This window comes from Nothobranchius furzeri, chromosome 16, assembly GCF_043380555.1.
Source record: "Nothobranchius furzeri strain GRZ-AD chromosome 16, NfurGRZ-RIMD1, whole genome shotgun sequence".
NCBI classification, from domain to species: Eukaryota; Metazoa; Chordata; class Actinopteri; order Cyprinodontiformes; family Nothobranchiidae; genus Nothobranchius; species Nothobranchius furzeri.
In genome coordinates, this window is record NC_091756.1 from 60,416,184 (window position 1) to 60,441,340 (window position 25,157).

Consider the following 25,157-nt stretch of genomic DNA (forward strand, 5'->3'; position numbering starts at 1 on the left):
ACGTGAAAACAGTCTCGCATTCGTGCAGTAAATGGGCTGCATTTGTTGATTCGGATGCATTAAATCTTTTGTACATAAATCCGTGTGTTACAGACTTTCAGGCTTGTGTGTGTGTTTCGGAGTCACATCGGATTAAACGTGCTGTGAAAAATTCACAATCCCGCAAACCTTTCCCTGCTCATGTCTGCAGACGAGCGCCTCCCGGTCGAGCCGTGAGCAGGCTCGAGTCAGAGCGCTGTGGCGCCAGGTCGCCTCTCTGCGGAGCACTTTTGCCCTGCTGAGGACTTTCACTGACAGGTGAGTGAGGCACAATGCCAGAAACTCTCTAGCGATACAGGATACCACAGAACACCCCCCGTCTCTCCTCCTCCTTTATCTTTCATCAAAGGATCAAAGTGAATCGGGTCATCGGGGTCAGCAGTCCGCCTGTTTAGTGTTGCTCGGTTGGAAATATCAGCTCCACGTGTCTGTGTTCACTGTCAGAATCATCCATTAGACCTGTAGGGACCGAGTCACCAGAGTTAGAAAAATCGAGTGTTTTATTTAAACCCAAAGAGGTCAAAGGAACAAGACTGAACTCAGGGAAATAATGGGTAAGGGTTAAACGAACGTAACTGACCCTACAGGAAAATAACACACACAGGTGATATAAAACGGCTGATCAGACCAATAGAAAACAACAGGGGTAACTAAACACTATACAGCTATAACAGTTCTGTCTAGTTTGTTACTAAACTAAACTTTAAAGAGGAAAATGACTAAACTTTAAATTCAAATAGTAACAAATGTTGGTTTAACTAAGAAGGGTGACCTGAGGGTGTGTTCCAACTATAGGAGGATCACACTCCTCAGCCTCCCTGGAAAGGTCTACTCCAAGCTACTGGAGAGGAGGGTCCGATCGATAGTTGAATCTCAGATTGAGGAGGAGCAATGTGGTTTTCGTCCCGGCCGTGGAACTGTGGACCAGCTCTATACCCTTGCAAGGGTGACGGAGGGGGCATGGGAGTTTGCCCAACCAATCCACATGTGTTTTGTGGATTTGGAGAAGGCTTAGGACCGTGTCCCCAGGGGCACCCTGTGGGGGACGCTCCAGGAGTATGGGGTGGGTGGCCTTTTGTTAAGGGCCATCCAGTCCCTTCACCAGAGGAGCGTGAGTTTGGTCCACATAGCTTGTAGTAAGTCGGACCTGTTCCCGGTGAGGGTTGGACTCCACCAGGGCTGCCCTTTGTCACCGGTTCTGTTCATTACCTTTATGGACAGAATTTCTAGGTGCAGCCGTGGTGTGGAGTGTGTCGAGTTTGGTGGCAGGAGAATCTCGTCTCTGCTTTTTGCGGATGATGTGGTCCTCCTAGCTTCATCCAGCTCTGACCTTCAGCTCTTGCTGGGTAGGTTCGCGGCCGAATGTGAAGCGGCTGGGATGAGGATCAGCACCTCCAAATCTGAGACCATGGTTCTCGACCGGAAAAGGGTGGCTTGCCAACTCCGGGTCGGGAGAGAGGTCCTACCTCAAGTGGAGGAGTTTAAGTATCTCGGGGTCTTGTTCACGAGTGAGGGTAGGAGGGATCGGGAGATCGACAGGCGGATTGGTTCAGCATCTGCAGTGATGCGGACGCTGAGCCGATCTGTCGTGGTGAAGAGGGAGCTGAGCCAGAAAGCCAGGCTCTCAATTTACCGGTCGATCTACGTCCCAATCCTCACCTATGGTCATGAGCTTTGGGTGACGACCGAAAGAACAAGATCGCGGATACAAGCGGCCGAAATCAGTTTCCTCCGTAGGGTGGCCGGGCTCAGCCTTAGAGATAGGGTGAGGAGCTCGGACATTCGGGAGGGACTCGGAGTAGAACCGCTGCTCCTCCGGATCGAAAGAAGCCAGTTGAGGTGGTTTGGGCATCTGGTCAGGATGCCTCCTGGACGCCTCCCCGGAGAGGTGTTTCGGGCATGTCCTGCCGGCAGGAGGCCCCCGGGTCGACCCAGGACACGTTGGAGAGGTTACATCTCCAATCTGGTCCGGGAACGCCTTGGGGTCCTGCCGGAGGAGCTGGTGGAGGTGGCCGGGGAGAGGACGGTCTGGAGCTCCCTAGTTGGGATGCTGCCCCCGCGACCCGGACCCGGATAAGCGGAGGAAGACGACAAAGGTTTAACTAAAGAATTAAAATTACCCCGTCTCCAGCAGGAACTGGTGGTACGATCCAGTTTTCCTCTCCAGTACTTAACCGCTCTGAGCCCCGGCCACTCCCAGGGGTTACAGCAGGTAAAAAACGATAAAAGAGATGTGGCAAGGTGGAGAAGAAAGAGCCCAGGCGGGATTCGATCCCCAGGCTCCTGGGTGAGAGTCACGCGTGCTTACCAGTCAGCCAACCCTGTGACCAAGTAGCCGGGGTGCACAATCAATCGGAATACAGCGACCAGACGCTCACCCTGTCTCATCTTCCCCCCTCTTTGCACAAGCGCAGGGTGCTACAAACTTCAAATGCATGGACCTACTTCACAGTAGTACAAGGATCTTGCCAATAACGCCAAACCAGTCAGCCAAAGGAATATCCCTTTGGCCGACTGGTCCTTGTTTCTCCACCTTACCACAGAAAGAAGAATTAGAATTTTGTGAATTAGAATTTGCAAAAGGTGAAAAGGAATTGATAAACGTACATCATTAAACTAAATATGTGCACTTACAAACAGAACAAATGTATTTCAATGATTGCATAGTGTGTGTTTGAATGAAAAAGAGGAATTAAGGTGCAAGAATGACCCACTCAGCCTGGGTTTGGCCATCCAAATAACACATCGTAACAGGATGCCTTAATCATTTTGAAGTGTGCTTCTGGGAACAGTTGTAAAATAAATTCCTTATCCCTGTGGCAGATGGCTTCCTGAAAGGCCTCGGTGCATAAGAACAATGTTTCATGAACGTTTACCGTGCCTTTGATTTAGCTTAACATGGTTATTTACATGGACTTCTCTGATTATTGTGCAAGAGTAAAAGTCACTGTCAACAGAGTGATGTAACTTCCTGTCATCTAGAGGTTAGGTCCAAAACGAGTCTTTTTTTATTTTAGTTTTAGATTTTTTTTTTTAGTCAATCAATCAATCAAATTTTATTTGTATAGCACCTTCTACAACATTATCCGAAGCCCAAGGTGCTGAACAACATCATTAAAAGAAAAACATTCTCAATACAGTGTGATGAAAATTACCAGACTAGTGCTGAAGTAACCTTCTCACTGACGGCTGTGAAATTTAACAGATTGAAGCTGTTAAGGCATCACTCTGGAGTTGGTGCGTCGATGAGCTAAAACTGACCCGACACTAAGGCCTAGTCCACACGTAGCCGGGTTTTTTTAAAAAACGAATATCCGCCCCTCCAAAAACTTGCATCCACACCACCTCGTTTAAAAAAAAACTCTGTCCACACGTACCCGGATAAATACGTTGTTAAGGACATGCCAGACCTGTAGGGGGCAGTACTTCCCCCGTTCTTAACCTCGTCCTTCGTCTGTGGTCTTCCGCAAGGAGCAGTAACTCCGCTTGCAAAAACAAACGAGCAAAAAGCGCTTGGACAATTGATAAAGCGAGCGCAGCTCTGAGGGCGACCATGCTGTCGGCTAGTGTAAACACAGGTCGCACACGTGATGTCAGCATTTTTTTTTGTCGCGGAAAGTGACGTTGCGGACCTTAAAACTCCGGTTTTGTCCGTCCACACGCAGACACCCAAAACGGAGAAAACGCAGATCTTCACTTTGGCCGGAGTTTTTAAAAAGATCCGTTTTCGTGTGAAAAAACTCCGTTTTGGTGTGGATGACAGGCCAAAACGTAGAAAAATATCTACGTTTTGGCAGATCCCCGGCTACGTGTGGACAGGGCCTCAAGCAGGTTGCTACCAGCTTAAAACAGCTTCAGTCTTTTAAAGTTCACGGTGGTTAATGCTGAGTCATGTTTACATCTTATGGCGTTGATGCAGAAACATTTTTGAAATCACCCAAATGTTGCTTTAAGTTTACAAACTGAGGAACAACTGTGCTAAAGAGAACTTGTCAAACATACCGTGTCCAGAAACATCCTCAGGATTTGCTTTATTTTAAATGACGTTCTCCATCTTTTTTTTTACCTTTAAGCTACTAAAGCCACAAACGAGTAGCTCTGAACCTGTAAACGAAGCATTTTCCTGACGTGTAACTCCTCTCGACAGAACTCTGTCTGATATGCGTGGTGAGTGTGTCGCTGTTAGTCGACAGCTCCGTGTTACGTGTCACAACTTTGAGGCGAGAGGAGCAGGAGGCGGGACCAGTAGAGGTGTGGAGACGTCAGCGCTGGACATGCAGTTGAAGGTGAAGCTGAAGGAGACCATGGGGCTGCAGGCTCTCTGGGATGCAGAGAAAATTGAACTGACCTCCAGGTACGCAAAGCTGCTCTCAAACCCATCTCCACACCTCAGCCTGATTATTTAATAACCCTCAAAACTTGTTGTGAAATGTCAGGACTGTTTCACAGGAGAGGTGAAAAGTTGCAATAAAACCACGATGATGAAATGGAAAGTTTGTCTGTAAACTCTTTTTCTATTTAGAAAATATAAACAAATATATGACTTGATGCCACAAAGATAACGTGATGATTTTGTCTTGCCCACAACTGTCTCAGATCCTTACTGTCCTCACATTTTGTAAATGCAATGGGGTTTGTATGTAAAGACAGAAATATTTTTTATATTTACTTGTAGTAGATTAAGGTAATAACTATCAACTAATTACTAGAAGTGTCAGTTTTTACTCTCATAATGACAACTCTTATAGATCATGCACAAATTATACATGAAACTCTTCTGCTACATCTCCTCTCACTGAAAATGTCAAAAAAGGACAGATCTGAGTTAGTTATGGAGATATTCTGCATGTTTTGCACATCTTGTCTGACTTAAATTGAAGTAGGTCTATCATACTTTGCACCACACACACACACACACACACACACACACACACACACACACACACACACACACACACACACACATATATTTAAATGTGTGTGTGTGTGTGTGTGTGTGTATATATATACATATATATATATATATATATATATATATGTGTATATATATGTATGCATGTATGTATGTATATGTATATATATACATATGTATATATGTATGTATATATAAATGTATATATATGTATGTGTATATTTGTGTATATACATGGATGTGTGTGTGTGTGTGTGTGTGTGTGTGTATGTATGTGTGTGTGTGTGTGTGTGTGTACATGTGTAGTTTTATGAGGTGGGGTTGCATATACTATCTCTTTTTTCCAGATATCAGAATTTAAAAGTTGGACTACCGGGTATATCTGTTTATCAGACACTGTTCAAATAACTAAATCAAACATCCCAACACGTTACAGATTTTTTTATTTTTCCTTTGGGGCATTTTAAGGATCTGAGTATGTGAAATATTTAAGCCCAAACAAAATGTCTTTATTGGGTTTGAACTGTTTCATTTATAGTTGTAAAATAGACAAGCTGACCTTGACTCAGACAGAATTCCTGGACGTTTTTGGACTGAGACCTCGTACGTCTGAACCATGTTATCACTTGCACATTTTGTCATGGTCTGCGTCTGCCCCCTCCTTTATGTGTCTCCTGGTGTCCTCCATCCCTCTCTAGGTTCCCTTTTGTGTCTCATAGCGCCCTCATGTGTCCTTTGTCTGCGTCTCAATTATGTGTTTTCTGTTTGTAGGCATTCAATCATCCCCATCCCCTCCAGTTGTAGCTCCAGCCTCTTTGTCCCCAGCTCTGTGTCTGTGTGGGTGTGTGCGTGTCCATTCCCCAACTCAGTGTGTGTGTGTGTGTATTTAGGTGTGATTGTGTGTGTGTGACTCCTTCCCTCAGTCTTTTAAGCCCTATTCCCATCTGTACCGGGTCGGCCCGTGCCGGGTAGCGTAGGTTGTTTACATATCTGGGTGGCCTGGTATTTTTCCGGGCCAACCAAGGCTCATTCTCAGCCCTCTTCTCGAGGGGGTCTGCTTCAGGCCGACCAGGGCCAACACACCCACTGCTGACAGCAAATTCACACCTTCCATTAGAGCAAGCCTCTGATTGGTGGGTAGAATCAGCCCACATGGGCTTAAGGCATGCTCAATTCATTATCATTCATTATCATGCTGATTACCCAGAAGTTGAAAGTGTCTCTGACTGCATTCCTTGCATACCTAAGCAAGGATGTGTGGAAACAACCGGGCCAGGCTGGGGCCGACTGGGGCTACCCGGCCTGGGCCGACCCGGTACAGATGGGAATGGCCCTTTAGTTCAGTGTTGTGTTAATCTGCCCTCCTTTGGTTCTGCTTCCCCATTTAGATGATAGTTGTCACCTGTCTTCCCTCCAGCCCTCACTCCACACACCTGCTTCCTGTTTCCCTAATTGTTCCTCCCAGTCTATTTAAGCCCTGTCTTGTCTTTGTCTTGTGTCGGTCCTTTGTGGTCATTCTGTCAGTCTGCTCGTGTTGTCTCTACCGTTTTGATCTCCTGCTCGGCTCTTTGGATTTATTGTTTTTTTGGCTCCAGCCCTTTTGGATATATCTTTGTTTCACTCATCCTAATGAAAGGATTTTACTTTACATCATCTCCTGCCTCGTGCCATCTTGGGTTCCTGCATTTTAGGTCCTACCAACACCGAACCGTGACACATTTGGCATTCCTTTAAAAAGCAAACCGAATGTAATCCCTCAGATGAAACCCCAGACCTTTAAACGCAGTTTCTCTTGATCTCATATAAAAGAAGCAGGTCTTTTGTCTGCCCTCCTGTACATTTCAAACAAAAGATGCTAGGAATGTCAGTCACTTTGTCAGCTGGGTCCGAGCCTCTTTTGATGTCATCAGAGGTTTGTGTCAGAGCCGTTAGTGTCTGTGCAGAGCATGATAGTGTTGATGTCCTTGTGGAGGAACGCATGCCCACATTTTCCTCTTAATCCCTAAATGTGTGTGTGTGTGTGTGTGTGCTGTTTGTTTATTGGTCTACCTAGAATTAGTGAATTAAGCGACACCTTGAAGCGCTTCCAGAGCCACAACAGTGAGAAGGACGTGAGCCTCCGCAGCATGGAGATCAGCCTGGACAGGATGGTAGGTCGCAACAGTTAGAGGTGGTTGAGAGGGCCACACCAGCTGTCGTCTGGACTCGGGTTTGATGAAGTCCACAACTTCCTACTCTAGAGGACCGCCATCTGGACAGTGTCAGACTTGCTCTCTATGCTGCTTATCTAACGTAAACGGTTTCCTGCTCAGGAGACGAGGAGAGCAGAGGACAAAGCTGAACTGGAAGTCCTTCACGCAGAGATTTCAGCTCTCCAAAAAATTCTGTTCCTAATTCATCAGGTCAGTGTAGAACAGCACACACACATGTGTGATTGCTATGGGAATGAGATTTAAAAGATGTTTTAATCCGTTCTGAATAATCACCAGTTGGTCAGCAGCGAGGAGGAGACCTCTGAGACTACATGTTCCTCTCCTGTCCACGGCCAGTCTCCACTGAGGAACGCCACCGTTAAGGCTGTCCAGAACGTGCTCTCCAAGCATCGGGAACAAACACAAGTACAGCAACATCTCAACGGGCTCATCTTTATGGAGCATCCTTTAACATTTTCACCACGTTCACTTCCAAACAACAGCACCTACGAGCGTGTTTGGAAGCTGCTCTGCAGAAGGTGGACACCTTTCAGGATCAGCTGAAGGAGAGGGATGCTGAGAGGACAAAGGCTGAGCAGACGATCCAGGAAATCCAGAGGGAAAGTCAGGAAGCTAAAATGGCTCTGGAGGAAAATCTCAAACGCAGCAGCAGAGATCGCTGCACGCTGGAGCTCATCTCCAAGTACACTGTGTTCTTTTTCCTAACTGTGTGACCTTTGGCCTTTGTGGACTTTTGTTTGACTGGCCTACCTTTTTCTCCTTTTTGACACAGTGAGAAACGAGGCCTGGAGAAGCTTCTCTCCGGGCTGCAGCAGGAGGTGAACTCGCAGCGTGGTGAGCTGGAGGCACTACAGAGCTCATTATCGGACCTCCAGAGAGAGCGGGACCTCCTGCGGCAGCAGAGGGAGGACTTGGAGATGCAACTAGCTCAGCAGGGCACAGAAGCCCAGAGACGGTACTGATGAGTACAAAGAAAGTCCCTCAAACAGCAAACATCTTGTCGAACCTAATTATCATCAAGCTGCGTGAGCTTACAGCTCCGATCAGTAACACGTGTTGAGTTGCTGCCAGCGGTGCACCCGGATGATATTTGGATGAAATTGTAAATTATTTACATAGAATTACAGCTTTATAGAGAGATGCGCTCTATTAATTTTCCAGGATTTCCTCAGCTGGAAGATTTGATTAGCGGAGAAGGGAAACGGGACATATGGGTAACGGGGGGTTTGTTTTTTTTTCTAGGTGAAAATGGAGATTTTGTTTGAGAGATAAGGTTTGAAGGAATCGCATGTGTACAACATTTCATGTTTCAGGGAGAAGAGCGCGCAGCAACTTGAAGAAAAACACTCCAGTCTGCGCAAAGAACTCATTACAGTGAAGGAATCTTTGAGTCAAATCAATCTGGAGAAAGAGATGTTGGAGGAGGACAAGGCTGCTCTGTCTCTGGCTCTAACCAAAGTAAACTACGTGTGCACCAGCACTCCTGATGCAGGATGGAGCCATCGCTGATGGGTTGTTTACTCTTGATGGTGTTGGTTGGTTTCACAGATGGAGGCCCATCGTGCTTCACAGGAGCACGCTCTGACCAAACTCAAGCGTCAGCAGGCTGCTCTAAAAGAGTCTTTCACCAAAATGGCTGACCTCAGTGAAGGTTTAGCCAAAGACAAGGTGGAGCTCAATCGCGTTGTGCTGCAGGTCAGTCTCGAGGTCCTTGTGCAAACATTGGTGAGTGACCAAAACCAAAACACTGGTGAAATCTTTTGGGTTCCCTTCCAGGTAGAAAGTGAGAAGACGGAGCTTGATAAACGGAGACGTGAGGCTGAGGTGGAGCGCACAGCAGCCAGAGAGGTTGCAGCACGGACACAAAGGGAAATGATGAATTTCTTTGCTGAAAAACAAGCTCTGGAGAGCTCCCACATTCAGCTACAAGATGTCTGCCAGGGGCTGGAGGCAGAGCTGAGCCTCCTGCGGAAGGTGAAAGCTGAGGCCCTGGAGGAGAACTCCCAGGTCAGGGACCGTCGGTCATTCGCACTCCTTGTTGCTCCCACCTCCTGGACTAGCTTTCTTCACATTCACATGGCTTGTTTGTGTTACATGAAACTGTATAGCTCATGGTTTGACACACATCTGTGGTTATTCATTTCTTATTTTATGTGAGAAGAACATTTTCAGCTTTTTTTGTTTTCGATAACTAACTTGGGACCAAGTGGTCCCATTCACCCCTCTTCCCCAGCAGAGGCGTATTCTCCTTTTTGTAATTTAAAGGTGCGATTCACAGAGAAAAACATTTTTACTGATGATTTCTGATTATCATTATAGTCACTCTGAGTTTAACATGCAGGCTGAACATGAAAATGGTCTCCTACACCAACCGCGTGCATACGTAGCACGTTTACACACAGAGGCAGCTCAGTGTGCTTCACAGACGCAAGAACAGAGACAAACAATGGAAGTGCATACTAGGGGTTGTATGAACTAGTTGACTAGTCGACTTCACGGCTCTGTAGTGACTTTTTATGCCTGTCATCGACTAGTCGCTGTCACGTGATAATGTCTGACAAGATGCAGTCCTCGGAAAAGACAGCAGGTGATGAGCCCCTGCGTCGGGAGGCGGAGGCGACGCGCTGTGCCAGAGCGTCGGTACTGACACCGGCGGTAAAACAGACATTTAACCAAACTGTGACCTTTACCCTCTTGCAATTTTACCTTCCCCTCACCCCCATCCTAACCTTAACCAGCTTGCGCATGCAAAGCTCTGATCGTTGACGCGCTCCAGACATCTGCGTCCTGAGCACCGCCAAATCAGGTGTCTCCACCTCAAAAACAAATTAAACACGCGATCGTTCATGTCGGCTCATTTCCTTTCATGTTTTCTGTCTTTTATTTGTGCCTGATGCGTTTCGCTGCTGCGGAGCGAGGCGCATCACCTGTTTTGTCCTCCGGTGACACACCCACAAAATTCCACTATCTCCGCTCCGGCACGAACTCCGCAGCAAAAACGGTCCCGTTGTAGTCGGCCGGCGAGCAGCGGCACTCCACTGTTTTAGCGGTCGGTAGATCTTTTAGAACTGCAGTTCAAAGGTAACTCATGAGGTGAATATATATGAACCCAGGTAGCAGTTTTTCTTTAGGACTGAGAGGAGATGCAGGAAGATAATAAACAGGCAGGACAGAAAAATAGTCAAATAAAAACAAGTTAGTTTTTGTACCTGCTGGTTGCAACAAACAGACACCATTGAAGGTAATCAGAAGTGAGGAACAGAAAATGAAATAATTATTTTAATGTTTAGAGCAGCAGGAACTCCGAGAGGCTGCAGGCGCATTAGTGAGTTTGCGGCCGCTGCGCAGGGGGAGGGGGGAGAGGGCTGAAGCAGAAACTACCGTTGTTAAAAGAAATGTGTTTAACTTAGAAAATGTGGGTGCAATTTTAATTGTCAAAAACTCCAGCGAACCTGTCAACCTTTGTCTTCTTTGAGGGATAAAAAATGTCCTGAGCGCTGCCGTCTCCTCCTTTGGCCATTATTTCAGCTTTAGCTCCAAGAGAGTTTTGGTTGTAAACAACAAAGTGCGCATGTGCCGCCGGCAACTTCAGCAGATGATACGGTGACTGGTAAGGGTCACCACGCCTACACCGCATCCACGGTAATCCACTGAGATAATAGTTTTTTTAAAAACAAGACTGTTATTATTATTGTCAACTTTTTTTTACCGGGGTTTACCACTACACCGGTTACTGTGACAACCCTACCTGATCGGTCTGCTTTGATCTATTTTGAAAACTCCGATCAAAACTGATAGGGGTGCTATCAGCCGATTGGGATCAAATGCCGATCCATCGGTGCGTCCCTAGTTTTAATGTTTGAATGAGCTAATAAAGGCTATCTGGTAACAGTCAGAGATTTTTGAGAAATAAAAGAAAAATAACATTTGATAATGAACTCGCGTCTTTGAGCCTGCATGTGGTATATGAACTGATTTACTCATAAGCTCTGAGGAAAAGAGTTGGCTTCATACATATTTCTGTATTTGTTTTCTCTGGTCTGCAGGTCAAAAGGCAGATGCAGACCCTTGAAGAAGAGCTGCGTGTCTGCAGGAAGGAGCTGGAAGCGTCGACCGCAGCTGCAAAGAGAGCTACCTGTGACAGAGACCAGCTGGCCAAGGACAAGGCCGCTCTGGATGTCAGGCTCAACTCTGTTGACCGAAAGGCCAGCGGACTCGTGCAGGAGCTGCTGGCGCTGAGGTTTGTTTGTTTCTTATGGTCTGGCTACAGAAAAATTAAGAAACTTTTTTTTTGTCGCTTTTTCACTTTATGTTTACAATTCTTAAAAGAGATGACAAGTGTTGCAGATAAGAGCACGACTAGAGACAGGCTTAAACTCATTAGGTGGGGGTTATTAATGGATAGGAGTAAAGTGGCCGTTTGTATCTGCTTGTGTTTGCTTAACTGACTCCAACAAACATGGTGTTCTCGGTGGCATTCTGACTTTAAACAAATGTCACCTAAAATAATCTGTATAAGTTTGAAGGTTTCACTTGGAGGTACAGTAGTTGTTGCTCCACCTTAATGGATCGCACGACCTTCAGCACCTAAAAGGTCAGGCATTTTCTTTTATTGCTGTGTCTCAGAACGGAGAAGGAATCCCTGGAAACGGCTCTGTTTGAAAGCCAAGAGCTTTCCGAGTCACTGAGGGCTGAGTGCACCAGGCTGGAGGGCGAGAGGAGCAGCTTGATCCAGGCTAACGAGTCCTTGACACGTGAGTGGCCTCCTCCCTCGGAGACTCCCCTGTTCTGTTCTCTACGCTAAGCCCCTGGCCATGAAGTGCCGCTCACTAGAGATCCATATTTCACCTCTGAGCTCTGCAACAGCTGGGCTGCAGTATCACTGGAGCTGCTTTCTCAGCTGGCCAGGGTCTCGCTACGCCACACCAACACAGATGGATTAAATAAGTAGTGTTAGGCTGCAGTGTTCCACTTAAAACCTTGGATGAATGTCCCCTATAAACAAAGTTAAAGGAGCTTGGGTGCACGTGTACATGTATCTGTGCAGAAGATGCTGCTCAGGTGCGGGCGGATGCTGAACAGCATCTGAAGCAAGCTGCAGAACAGCGAAGGGAGGTGGAGGAGGAGCTGGCCGAGGCGGAGAGGAAGGCCCTGCTGATGCTGAACAACATGAAACAAACACACAGAGACGAGCTGGAAGCTGAACGCCAGAGAAAGGTGCAGGATGCGTCTGGAGGTTTCACCGAGGCTGAAAATGGAAAAATAAATGATGACAGAGACAGTCCTGCGGTGTTTTCAGACTCAGGCCTAGTCCACACGTAGCTGGGTTTATTTAAAAACGAATATCCGCCCCTCCAAAAACTTGCATCCACACCACCTCGTTTTAAAAACAAACTCTGTCCACACGTACCCGGATAAATACGTTGTTAAGGACATGCCAGACCTGTAGGGGGCAGTACTTCCCCCGTTCTTAACCTCGTCCTTCGTCTGTGGTCTTCCACAAGGAGCAGTAATTCCGCTTGCAAAAACAAACGAGCAGAAAGCGCTTGGACCATTGATAAAGCGAGCGCAGCTCTGAGGGCATCCATGATGTCGGCTAGTGTAAACACAGGTCGCACACGTGATGTCAGCATTTTTTTGTCGCGGAAAGTGACGTTGCGGACCTTAAAACTCCGGTTTAGTCTGTCCACACGCAGACACCCAAAACGGAGAAAACGCAGATCTTCACTTTGGCCGGAGTTTTTAAAAAACTCAGTTTTCGTGTGGATGACAGGCCAAAACGTAGAAAAATATCTACGTTTTGGCAGATCCCCGGCTACGTGTGGACAGGGCCTGACTCCAATGACAGCTAAATAATCTGCTCAGTTGGACAACAGTTACATTTTTATTAGTTTAAATGGTAAATGGCCTGTATTTGATATAGCGCCTTTTAGAGTCCTGGAACCCCCCAAGGAGCTTTACAACACAATCAGTCATTCACCCATTCACACACTGGTGGGGATGAGCTACAATGTAGCCACAGCTGCCCTGGGGCGCACTGACAGAGGCGAGGCTGCCGAGCACTGGCGCCACCGGTCCCTCCGACCACCACCAACAGGCAACGTGGGTTAAGTGTCTTGCCCAAGGACACAACGACAGCGACAGACTGAGCGGGACTCGAACCTGCAACCTTCCGATTACGGGGCGAGCGCTTAACTCCTGTGCCACCGTCGCCCCAACAACTGTACATTTGTGTCATCATTTTGAACATTTGTGTTTAAAAACAAGGCTAATAAACGGTGCACCGTTCAAACTCAATGTGCAAACCCACACACACACACACACACACACACACACAACATCAGCTTCTGTGTGCAACCAAATGCTGAAAGGAATCATCTAGATCTTTTAACGTGTGTCTCTGTGGACATGTCATAAGCAGCAAATATTTCACCTTCCATGTTGTCGTTCTTTTATAAAACACAGAAACGGTTTTGTTTACCTGTTATTGACGCTACAGTTTCGCCGACAGCTGCCGGCTTCTTCAGGCTGACGCTGATGGTGGCGCGTCACTTCCTTCTCCGTTTATCTGCGGGCAGCAGAGGACGTTGTCGCCCTCTACTGCCCGCTCTCCCCTCTCCGACGATGCAGTCCCATGCGTGGTCCAGCGTGTAAACTCCGTCGTCCCTGTTCATGGTCCCACATCCATGTCTCCTTATCTCGATTGCTTCCTTGATCCATCTTTTGTATTTTTGTTGTTCGGTGTTTATGATCCGTGTGCTGTCCCAGTCCATTATATGGTTTTCTCTTATGCAGTGATCTGTTACGGCTGACTTCTTTATTGTACTTTCTGCTTCTTCTTTTGCTGCTCTTGTGTGTTTACGATTTGCCTCTTTCTCGCACTCCTTTCTGTGTTCTATTGGCACAGGAGTTAACTGCTCGCCCCGTAATCGGAAGGTTGCAGGTTCGAGTCCCGCTCAGTCTGTCGCTGTCGTTGTGTCCTTGGGCAAGACACTTAACCCACAATGCCTGCTGGTGGTGGTCGGAGGGACTGGTGGCGCCAGTGCTCGGCAGCCTCGCCTCTGTCAGTGCGCCCCAGGGCAGCTGTGGCTACATTGTAGCTCATCCCCACCAGTGTGTGAATGTGTGTGTGAATGGGTGAATGACTGATTGTGTTGTAAAGCGCCTTGGGGGGTTCCAGGACTCTAGAAGGTGCTATATCAAATACAGGCCATTTCTATTGTTCGTGTGTTGAGTTGGCGTCCGGTTTCTCCTACGTATGTTTTATTGCAGAGTTTGCATGGGATTTCGTAAACGACTCCACATTTAAGTCCAACGACAACATGGAATTAGAAATAACGCACAGCAAGAACACACCTAAGAAATATTTCACCTGTAATGCGTACAACAGTTTAATAATTATATGTGCCGCGTGGCAGGATCAGCAGTATGCGGGGCTGCTGTTTCAGAGGGAGCAAGCTGAGGAGCAGCTGCGTAGACGGTGTGAGGAGCTGCGTGCACACAATCAGAAGGAGCTGCAGCAGGTACAGGAGGAGCAGGCCAGGCTGCAGAAGGAGTTCAACCAAAGCCTCCTACATGCTGAAAGTGAAAAGCAACAGGTTCGTGACGGGGTTATTATCAAACATCAAAGGTTATCTTTGTGTAGTTCTGTAAAACACTTTCAGGTACATTAAACTGAGATTATGATTAAGATTGTGTGCAATCACATGCTTCCCTGCTTTGAACACACAATGATTTATTGTGCTCAGGTGTTGTCGCAGAAGGAGACAGAGAAAGCTGCCCTCTCAGAGGAGATTGCGTCCTTACAGCAAGATCTGGCCACAGCAGGCATGGAAATGGAACGTGTGCAGAGAGAGGCCTTCAGCAAACAGGAGCAGGACAAGGTCAGAAACGCGGCAGGACTGCATTCTTGTGTCGTGCATCCTCACTAACAGTAGAGATGTGTGTCTTTGTGCTGCAGAATACTATAGCTGTCATGAAATCTGAGTTGCAAGACTTGCAGAATCGATTTGAAGAGTCTCTGAACTCTCACCAGAGCGCCGAACTAAGTCTCCTGGAGCAGGTCCGAGAGATGAACCAACAGAAGCAACAAGCTGAACAACAGGTACAGGTGCTCACATTTAACACTGGCTGTAGAAGCAGAGCTATGCAAGGGAAAAACGGAGAAAAACACTAAAATGTTCACCTCAGTCAGCCACGCTCAGCTCCAGTACCCATACCCCCTCCCTCTCCCCCGCTGACTGTAACCGGGGAAAACCCCGCAGATCCTGGGTCGGTCAGGAGCGCTGCAAAAACCGCAGCTTTGACGATCACGTGATCGCGTATCATTCAGCCACACTGACTAGTACTGAATACCAGATATTGCAGGGATGACTCAATCGGACAGAAACACAAGCAGCAAACATGGCCGCTACACAGAAGGCAGAGCTTGTTTTTACTGGAGGATCAGAGAAATGAACTGGAAATGTCAGTCCAGTTTGGCTTGGCACAGAGTGGGAGACCTCTGATCTGCGTCCACTGTGACCCAGAGTTTGCACCAATTAGTGCCGGTGTGAGGGAGAGCCATTTAACATAGACCTGTGTTGACTCTGGCCGGTGCCGAAGAGCCCGTCCAGCACCAGGGTGCCGTCAGGTGCAGAGCTCACTCAGCCAAACCCTACAAGGAGAGTTTCTGTGTCCCCTCTTAAAAACCTCTTACTCAGCTCTCATTTACTTTGTCCTTCTCTTGTCAAATCCACCAAAGGAAAATGTTGCTCTCCTGGCCTTAATCTAAACATAAAACTGCAATTAAGGAGTATAATTTGGCCCAGGTATGTACTCCTCAGAGCCAGCTGAGAGCAGTAAATCTCATCTCCGGGGTTCTTGAGGTCAGGGCTGCAGGCAGAGGGTCACTGGGCGTTTTCGTCGAATAACAAGCTCACACTCACCTCATTAGGGTCTAACTACAGAGCTGTAAGTGCCTCAGCTATCCTTGATTTAAACGCCTGGATTCCCCGGAAAGGGGGTTTGTTTATCAGTCAGGGACTTTTCGCTTTTATTTTTTTTTAAAGCAAAAATTAAGGTCACGCTGTCTTTGCACTGTCTCCTTAGCCTTGTCAAAATATAGTAAATAAAGACATGTGGAGCCAAAGCAGAGAGGTCTTGAGGCGTGGTCAGCCCTCCCTACCATACATCAAGTCGGAGCTCTGCATCGCACTCGTCTTTTGCTGCCGCCGACTTCTTTTCCGCGTTTGATCGTTTTCACTGAGGATTCGTGTGTTGGATGGTTGAAAAGCTGAAACGAGAAAGGGTGACAAGGGACTAAAAAGTATAAAATGAAGGAGAACAGCATGGACGTGGAGTCCCTGGTACCGTAATAAAAGTTTGAGTTAACCCCTTGTGTAAATAAACCAGTGGGGGAGTGTTTATTTTTTCCCCTCGCAGCAGCGAGAGGCTGGCTCCACCGAGACTCTGGGTCCCCCTCTCTCATGCACATAACACAACACTGCTGCCCTCATATCCCCCCCCCCCCCCCAATCAGATAAAATGAAGTATAATTGGCCAGATCAGCACTGAACTTGTTTTTCTCTCACATTAGGGTTTATGAGAAGGAGCCATCTTGTGTGGCCTCTAAACATAACAAACTTCCTTTTCTTCATCCTCCCTCCTCCTCATCTACCAATTCATGGGGGGCTGCAGTTAATCATGCTGCTCTGTGTGGATTCTTTACACTTGGAGCTGCAAAGAGGAGATAGGGAGGGACACTGTCAGTGGGCCCAACAGACTCTTATCTGTACCCAGATAAGTTCTGGCCTCTCGGCTTTTCTAACTCCACGCACCGTGTTTCTATAAAACAGAATAAAGGTCACGGAGTGTTTCTAGAGCTAAATAGTTGATGAAAAAGTTTAGCTTTCCGATTACATCCTGTCAGTCAAACCACCGTTGTTTCTTATGGCTTTTTATTTTATTTTTAAAGTACCTGTAATGATATTCTAGCACTGGTCACTTTTTTAGGTACGCCCTTTGCAAATTGCCCTTACTTCTTGGTGTAATACAGTGGGGCAAAAAAGTATTTAGTCAGCCACCGATTGTGCAAGTTCTCCCACTTAAAATGATGACAGAGGTCAGTAATTTACATCATAGGTACACTTCAACTGTGAGAGACAGAGTGTGAAAAAAAATCCATGAATTCACATGGCAGGATTTTTAAAGAATTTATTTGTAAATCAGGGTGGAAAATAAGTATTTGGTCACTTCAAACAAGGAAAATCTCTGGCTCTCTCAGACCTGTAACATCTTCTTTAAGAAGCTTTTCTGTCCTCCACTCGTTACCTGTATCAATGGCACCTGTTTGAACTCATTATCTGTATAAAAGACACCTGTCCACAGCCTCAAACAGTCAGACTCCAAACTCCACTATGGCCAAGACCGAAGAGCTTTCGAAGGGCACCAGGAAAAGAATTGTAGACCTGCACCAGACTGGGAAGAGTGAATCTACAATAGGCAAGCAGCTTGGTGTGAAAAAATCAAATGTGGGAGCAATTATCAGAAAATGGAAGACATACAAGACCACTGATAATCTCCCTCGATCTGGGGCTCCACGCAAGATCTCATCCCGTGGGGTCAAAATGATCATGAGAACGGTGAGCAAGAATCCCAGAACCACACGGGGGGACCTGGTGAATGACCTGCAGAGAGCTGGGACCACAGTAACAAAGGTCACCATCAGTAGCACACTACAACGGCAGGGTATCACATCCTGCAGTGCCAGACGTGTTCCGCTGCTGAAGCCAGTGCATGTCCAGGCCCGTCTGAAGTTTGCCAGAGAGCACATGAATGATACAGCAGAGGATTGGGAGAATGTCATGTGGTCAGATGAAACCAAAGTAGAACTTTTTGGTATAAACTCAACTCGTCGTGTTTGGAGGAAGAAGAATACTGAGTTGCATCCCAAGAACACCATACCTACTGTGAAGCATGGGGGTGGGAACATCATGCTTTGGGGCTGTTTTTCTGCTAAGGGGACAGGACGACTGATCCGTGTTGAGGACAGAATGAATGGGGCCATGTATCGTGAGACTGTGAGCCAAAACCTCCTTCCATCAGTGAGAGCTTTTAGAATGAAACGTGGCTGGGTCTTCCAACACGACAATGATCCCAAACACACCGCCCGGGCAACAAAGGAGTGGGTCCGTAAGAAGCATTTGAAAGTCCTGGAGTGGCCTAGCCAGTCTCCAGACCTCAACCCCATAGAAAATCTGTGGAGGGAGTTGAAAGTCCGTGTTGCTCGGCGACAGCCCCAAAACATCACTGCTCTCGAGAAGATCTGCATGGAGGAATGGGCCAAAATACCAGCTACTGTGTGTGCAAACCTGGTAAAGACCTATAGTAATTGTTTGACTATGTTACAAAGTATTGAGTTGAATTTTTGTTATTGACCAAATACTTATTTTCCACCCTGATTTACAAATAAATTCTTTAAAAATCCTGCCATGTGAATTCATGGATTTTTTTTCACATTCTGTCTCTCACAGTTGAAGTGTACCTATGATGAAAATTACATGTTGTGGATCAGAGATGCTGTTCTGTAGACCTTGGTAGGAACCAGTGGCTATTGGAGCTGCTGTTGTCTTTCTATCATATAGAACCAGTCTGACCATTCTCCTCTAACCTCAACAAGATATTTGTCTTCACACAGCTGCTGCTGACTGGATACTGGTGCAAATCTGAGTAGATCAGCAGTTTCTGACACACCCAGACCAGCCTATCTGCACCAACAACCGCGTCATTTTCAGTCACTGAAGCTCATTTTGAAATTTAGCAGGTCATTTTCAAATCATCTAAATGCCAAAATGCACCAAGTTTCTGCTGTGTGATTGGTTGACTAGATACTCGTCAGCCCTGTTGACATTGTCATTGCGCAAACATCATAGAGAAATCAGGTCCTCCGCTTCATTTCATTTGCATGTTCCAAGATCTAAACGCAGACAGCGGGGTGATCGTTCGTTCTCCACGGCAGCTCCAAAGTTGTGGATCAAACTGCTGCGTGATCTGCGTGCGACTACTGGCATGACCGCTGGAATCTGAAAACAAACCAGTGCTGCAGAGCTGCTGAGTCTCGTGATGCGTGTTGAATGTTCTGCTGCTCTTACAGTGGGTCTTACAGGTTTTACTTATTTTTAAATGTAAAGCACTATAAACACTGGTCAGTCAGTCGGTGGGCCAGTCTCAACAAGCAGTTGTAAAAATGCATCTGATGAAGTGGCTGGTGTGCGTATTTTTGAAAACATTTATCTACATTTAGCGTTCACCTTCAAGGCTTCCTGATTTGTCGTTGTGTGACCAGCTTGAAGGTGTTCGTCAGCGCTTGCTGGAGACCGAGGACAACCTCGCTAAGAAGCAAAGAGAGCTGATTGAGGCTCACAGAGAACTTCAGGGCTGTGCGCAGGAGCAAGACAAGCTACGAAGAGAAACGCTGGACCTGAAGCGGCTCCTGGGTGACGAGACCAGACAAAACGAGGCCATCCAAGTCTCCAATCAGGAGCTGAGATCTTCCATCAAAAGAGCAGAGAGTGACAACAGCAAGTATGGCCGTCACACGCGACTAAAGGTTTTATTTGTTTTAACTAATTAAAAATGACGAATGTTTTATGTACTTTTTTAACTAGCGCGAGACGAACCCTCGCAGAGAAGGAACAAAAACTGTCTGTCTTGGAGGAATGTCGGAGCTCGTTGCATCTGGAGTTAAGCGTGCTGAGAGGCAGAACGAGAGAGCAGGAAAAGCTTCACCTGGAGGCACGCAGAGAGCTGCAGGAGCTGCGTAGACAGGTGGGAGACTCTCGGGCATTTCTGTCTCATTTATTTTGAACAAAGAATTACCTTTAAGTAATTTATGCCATCCTGATGCAAACAGATAAAGGTCCTTGAGGGTGAGAACAGCCGGCAGAGGCAGGAAGTGCTGGAGCTTCAGGCCCGGGTTGGTCAGGAGGAGCAGAAGGAGGAGGAGGCGCGCCATGAGGCTTATGCTCTCAAGCATAGGCTGCTGGAGTGCGAGGCTGGCAAGGAAGCAGCGCTAAATGAGGTAGAAAAACAAGCCGGTGCAAACATCAGCTCAGATACCTGATGACTGCATCATGTGATCCCTCAGACAGCACGAGCAGGAACTTCAGGATCAAACAGGGACGGGAAATCCTAAATTTATCATTCCAAATATCCTAGTTTTATGAAACGTATTCAAGCAAAAATTCATAAGCCCTGGATTGAACTTTTGGTGCATTTGAGGGTCACATCCTGCAGAAGTTTCTATCAAAATCACTTTGTAATGCAAATTCGAGAATTTGTATAAAATAATAACAAAAATCACTTTGAAATTTCCGAGAATTTAGGAGAACTTTTTTTATGAAAGCATCAGAGTACTTTGAATATGGACTTATCAAGTTGGTCCATGAAATCTGAACAGCTATCTCTCACAGGCACTGTAACGAACATTTATATCATTTACACAGAACCGGGCTTCAAAATTTCCCAACAAAAATCACCACATTTACAGCCTTTCACATCACACAATCCTCGGTCCCTGCAGACTCAGCACCGCCTGTTTGCACAGGTTGCAGGTCTTCAGTGTCGTGTGCGAAAACTGGAAACAGCTGAGCAAGAGAGCCGAGCATTGCTGCAGGAAAGAGAAGTCTGTCAACAGAAGTGTGACCAGAAGCACAGAGAAACCACCGCTCAGCTGGAGGCAGAGCTGGAGGACTCAAGGACCACAGTCAAAGAGCTCACTGTGAAGGTTGGTCTAGCTGAAACCAGAGCCCACCGCCTCAAGGAGGAGTTGTGTCTGAGTGGAGCCAAATGCAGGGACCTGGAGCACCATCTGGCAGCGCTGTATGCAGGTCTGCGTTCCACTGTTGGCACCGACCATCCGAGGTTTTCTGACAAACCAGGTTCACGGAGACGGCCTCTCTCTCCTTGTAGAGGACGCGTATTTGTAAAAGGTAAAGATCAGCTCACGTCCACTAGGGCACAGATGTCAAACTCCGGTCCTCGAGGGCCGCTATCCCATGTTTTAGTGGGATTTCAGTCAGCAGGTGATTGATGAGCTGCTGCACAGGTGAATCAACTGTAATTTAACAGGGAAACAATAAAAAGATGCAGGATACCATCCCTCGAGGACTGGAGTTTGACACCGCTGCACTGGGGTGTCAAACTGCCATCTTCTTCCAATGTAGGCAAACTTTGGAGTTTGGTCTCTTCTTAGGAAGCGAAAGCTCACCACTGGGATCTGTGCATCTTGGTGGAGAGATGAATGTGGAATTCCTGCACAATGCCTTGCTGGAATTCCAGGAGGAGCTCAGGGAGACGCAGAGACAAAGGGTATGAATGAAATTCTCAGTCACAGGATAGAAAAGACCCAAAGCCTACACCTCCCAGATGAATCTACATCCCACTAAAAAGTTTCTTTGTCTTTTTCTCAGGATGAAGCCAAGGCTCAGATAGTCAAGCTGAGTCAAGATGTGACTGAGCTCACGGGCACTCTGGAGAAGAACACCATAAAGCTGCAGGAGCTGCAGAAGTCTTTAAAGCAATCAGAGGAGGGTGAGAGACCCTAGAGTCATTTAAGAAAAAGATCAGGTGGTAACTGTTTTGTTTACAGCGTGAATGCCATTTCAGGAAAACAACATTTGGCAGAAGAGTTGCAAAAGGCCAATGCTTCCCTGTCTCTGCAGCAACATGAAGCAAACTGTGCAGACTGGGAAAAGCGACGGCTTGAGGCTGAGGTGGCTCAACTCATGATCAGTGTTCAGACTGCTCAGACTGAATCGAGGACACTGCAGGTATAAAAAAGATCTTTTGAAAAAAGCACAGAATTCTGTAGAAATCGTGGTCTTTGGAGTTTAAACAGTGAAGAACCAGAGCGTACCTGCAACAAATACAGACTGGACCTATAGTAGAAGGTCTAAATATGATTTTTCAGCAGAAGTATTTGTCAAGTTGCATGTTTCGCATTAAGCATGCATCAGGAAATTCTCTCAATTCGCATCAAAACGAAACTAAGAATGTGTTTATTACCTGTGCAACACGGCCTCACCGCTGTCCTCTGTGAGTCGGTTCACAAACGTAGAAACGGTGTCTGCTCCACAAACGCAAGCTGAAATTGCTACTCCCATTCTTCTTTTAGAAACGTGAGGAACCAGAGGTGAAGCTGCTGTTTTAGAGTGATTTCCCCTGTAAGGAACACGTGGAGCTAAACGGTCCATCCGTGCACGGACCAGCGTTCCCGCATCCCTCTGGCTCACGATTTTCCTCATTTTAGTAATACTGAACGAGCTGAAGTAGGCAGCAGTGGTGCATCCAGGCAGGGTTCTGGAGACACCACCGGTAAGCAGACCTCGTGACATGTTTCACGTGAAAATTAAAGGACACTCTCTTCCAGAATAACACAGAGGCTCCATACGTTATTAAAGTTAAAATCCCATTAGTTGTCACACACACACTGGTGTGTGTGCGAAATTTGTTCTCCGCATTTAACCCATCCCCTGGGGGAGCGGTGAGCTGCAGACACGGCCGCGCTCAGGAACCGTTTGGTGGTTTAACCCCCCAATCCAACCCCTTAATGCTGAGTGTCAAGCAGGGAGGCGTTGGGTCCCATTTTTTCAAAGTCTTTGGTGTGACCCGACCAGGAGTCGACCCCTGATCTCCCGGTCTCAGGGCGGACACTCTACCACTAGGCCACTGAGAAAGGTTACTGCAGGTTTCATCCACAGGAACTGGTAAACTGGACGGTTTGTGTCAGAGGTGCTCACGTCCAAAAACATCAGCCTGTGTCTTTTCTGAATTCAAATTCATAAACTCAGGGGTCATTGTGGTTCAGAAGCAGCTTTTTAAAGTTGTCGGCTGTTTTAATGAAACATACGTGTATCGCACCTGAAACCTCGCCCACCCCACGCTGCCTTTAATCCAGTCAAGAGAATCCTGTCCTGATTTCTCCGCAGGACAAATTGGACGTCTTGCGTGGTGCAGAATGTTTTGCAGAGGCAGAAAAGCGGAGGTTCAAAGAGTCTCTGGACGCAGCAGAAAGTAGAGTGAGCCATCTGGAGCTCTCCCAGTGCACCTGCGAGGGTGAGCTGCAGAGGGCCGGGCTGAGGGCAGCTGAGCTGGATGCGGAGGTCGGGGCACTGCAGCAGAGACTCGCGGACTTGAGGAGGAAACTGGGTGAGAGTGAAGATCGATGCGCGGCACTGCAAGTCAGCGAGAAGAAAATGTCCGTGTCACTGGCTCGAGCTGAGCAGCATGAGAGTCAGCTCAGAGAGCAGGTTCACAAACTGTCAGACGTCCTCAGTGACAACCGGGCAAACAACGAGAGCCTGCAGGAGCAAATAACACAGCTGCAGAGGGTCCTGACTACGAGCGAGCAGGACCGACGGCTGCTGCAGGTACCGTCTGTCACCGTTTTACACTCGCCACTCAACAAAGTGTCGATGCAAGGGAACAGGTGCTTTTAAACGGGAATCGCAGGCTGCCCGCGTTTACTTGAGCAGCTAAACGTAGATTTAGTGGATTCCAAAAATCTTTGTAGAAAATTTTTTCTCCCTGCTTTTTAAATTATTTTGCAGCTCTCAACAGTTACTTGTAAAAGTAAAAAAGGTTCCTAAATCACGACATTCCTTATGTAACGTGCATTTTAACGCACATGTTCCTGTAGGAGCATTTGGATCAAACACGGGATGCTCTTTCAGAGACCAAGAGGCTGAACCACGCACTCACACAACAGAGCCAGAACTTTCAAAGAGCCCAAGAGGACTCGGATCTTAAAATCTCAGAGCTGGAGAAACATAGCAGGACCCTGAAGGAGGTGAGTCATGCTGCTGCAGTAAAACCAGTGCAAAGGTTGAGGCTTTATTTTGATGTATGGTTGATTGACTGTGTCCCAGAGCCTGAAGCAACAGCAGGAGGCTGAACTGAACGTTTCCCAGCAGCTGCAGAGAGAGAAGGAGGAAATCCAAGAAAAGTTCAAAAGTCTGCAGAGCTTCTTGCAAACGCTGCGTGGTGAGAAGGCAGACACGGAGAAGATCCTGATGCGCCTCAGGAAGGACCGGTCTGCTCTTAGAAAGAGGCTGGAGAAGGTGAGCTGACTGATCCAACTTCTTGTGAGATCCGTTTCTAAAAACTCTAAAACGTTCGACTTCTTTTGGTCAGGGAACAAAAATAACAAATCTTTGAGCCGAATATGAGGTAAAACATTTGAACTATATGAGGAAGCCAAACCACGATTGGCTTTAAATGTAATTAAAGTATCTTAAATTTAATTCTACAACTGCTGGAAGCTTTTTCACCAGAGAGGCCAGAACTGAAGTCATGTGCATTTAGTGTTGGTCAGAGGCCTTTCTCCTGGGTTCTGGACAAAGTACAGACACACAGAGTCCAAAGAAATATGACACGTAAATGAACAATTATCCTTGCGTGGGCAAATAATCAGTAGTTGTAGCTGATTTTTTTCACTATCCCTTTGATTTTCTACATCGTGCAGCTCGATAGCAGAAAGAGAAATCAATATTTTCTGCAGGGTTTAGAAGGTATGTTAGTAAAAAGGGATGATGTTAGCCACATGTCACCTTCATGCTCTTGTCAGGTGGAGATGGACAGGTTGAGACAGGAAGAGAAAGTGGCATCTGTTACCAGAGGAAATGCACAGCTGGAGGAGGCAGTCTGCAATCTGCAGCAGGAGCTGACTGGAAAACAGGAAACGCTGAAGACTTTACAGGTTTGATGACTCACTGGGGCTGGGGCTTCACTGCAGGTTGAAACCGATGAACTTAAGACGTCCTCGGCTACTAGAACATCACGTTTTAACTAAATATCTGTAAAACTGACAGTTATAACCATCTCTGTCTTTGGGAAATTGGCTAGGCTGCTCCAGCCGTTAATCAGCTGTAGATGTTCATGTAATGATGAATTTCTGAGAGTTTCATTAAAATTCATCTAAGGGTTCATGAGATTTTTATAACACCACAATCAAA

General features: G+C 46.8%; 1 protein-coding gene across 2 annotated transcripts in view; it reads left to right on the plus strand.

Moving 5' to 3' along the window:
- The window catches only part of crocc2 (ciliary rootlet coiled-coil, rootletin family member 2), a 41,877-nt gene that overhangs the window by 15,158 nt on the left and 1,562 nt on the right, over positions 1-25,157 (plus strand). The window contains exons 8-34 of one of the 2 annotated variants that reach the window (XM_070545869.1): positions 191-297; positions 4,187-4,393; positions 7,005-7,101; positions 7,264-7,353; positions 7,441-7,569; positions 7,647-7,846; positions 7,937-8,119; positions 8,478-8,622; positions 8,713-8,859; positions 8,941-9,171; positions 11,211-11,404; positions 11,791-11,918; positions 12,212-12,381; positions 14,583-14,762; positions 14,913-15,047; positions 15,125-15,268; positions 19,490-19,728; positions 19,812-19,971; positions 20,057-20,224; positions 20,750-21,134; positions 21,398-21,513; positions 21,615-21,735; positions 21,811-21,974; positions 23,133-23,573; positions 23,843-23,992; positions 24,072-24,263; positions 24,770-24,901. In XM_070545869.1, coding sequence (XP_070401970.1) covers positions 191-297; positions 4,187-4,393; positions 7,005-7,101; positions 7,264-7,353; positions 7,441-7,569; positions 7,647-7,846; positions 7,937-8,119; positions 8,478-8,622; positions 8,713-8,859; positions 8,941-9,171; positions 11,211-11,404; positions 11,791-11,918; positions 12,212-12,381; positions 14,583-14,762; positions 14,913-15,047; positions 15,125-15,268; positions 19,490-19,728; positions 19,812-19,971; positions 20,057-20,224; positions 20,750-21,134; positions 21,398-21,513; positions 21,615-21,735; positions 21,811-21,974; positions 23,133-23,573; positions 23,843-23,992; positions 24,072-24,263; positions 24,770-24,901 — 4,755 coding nt within the window. The remainder of the gene's footprint in view (positions 1-190; positions 298-4,186; positions 4,394-7,004; positions 7,102-7,263; positions 7,354-7,440; positions 7,570-7,646; positions 7,847-7,936; positions 8,120-8,477; positions 8,623-8,712; positions 8,860-8,940; positions 9,172-11,210; positions 11,405-11,790; positions 11,919-12,211; positions 12,382-14,582; positions 14,763-14,912; positions 15,048-15,124; positions 15,269-19,489; positions 19,729-19,811; positions 19,972-20,056; positions 20,225-20,749; positions 21,135-21,397; positions 21,514-21,614; positions 21,736-21,810; positions 21,975-23,132; positions 23,574-23,842; positions 23,993-24,071; positions 24,264-24,769; positions 24,902-25,157) is intronic. The other variant, XM_070545870.1, reaches the window with a different exon arrangement.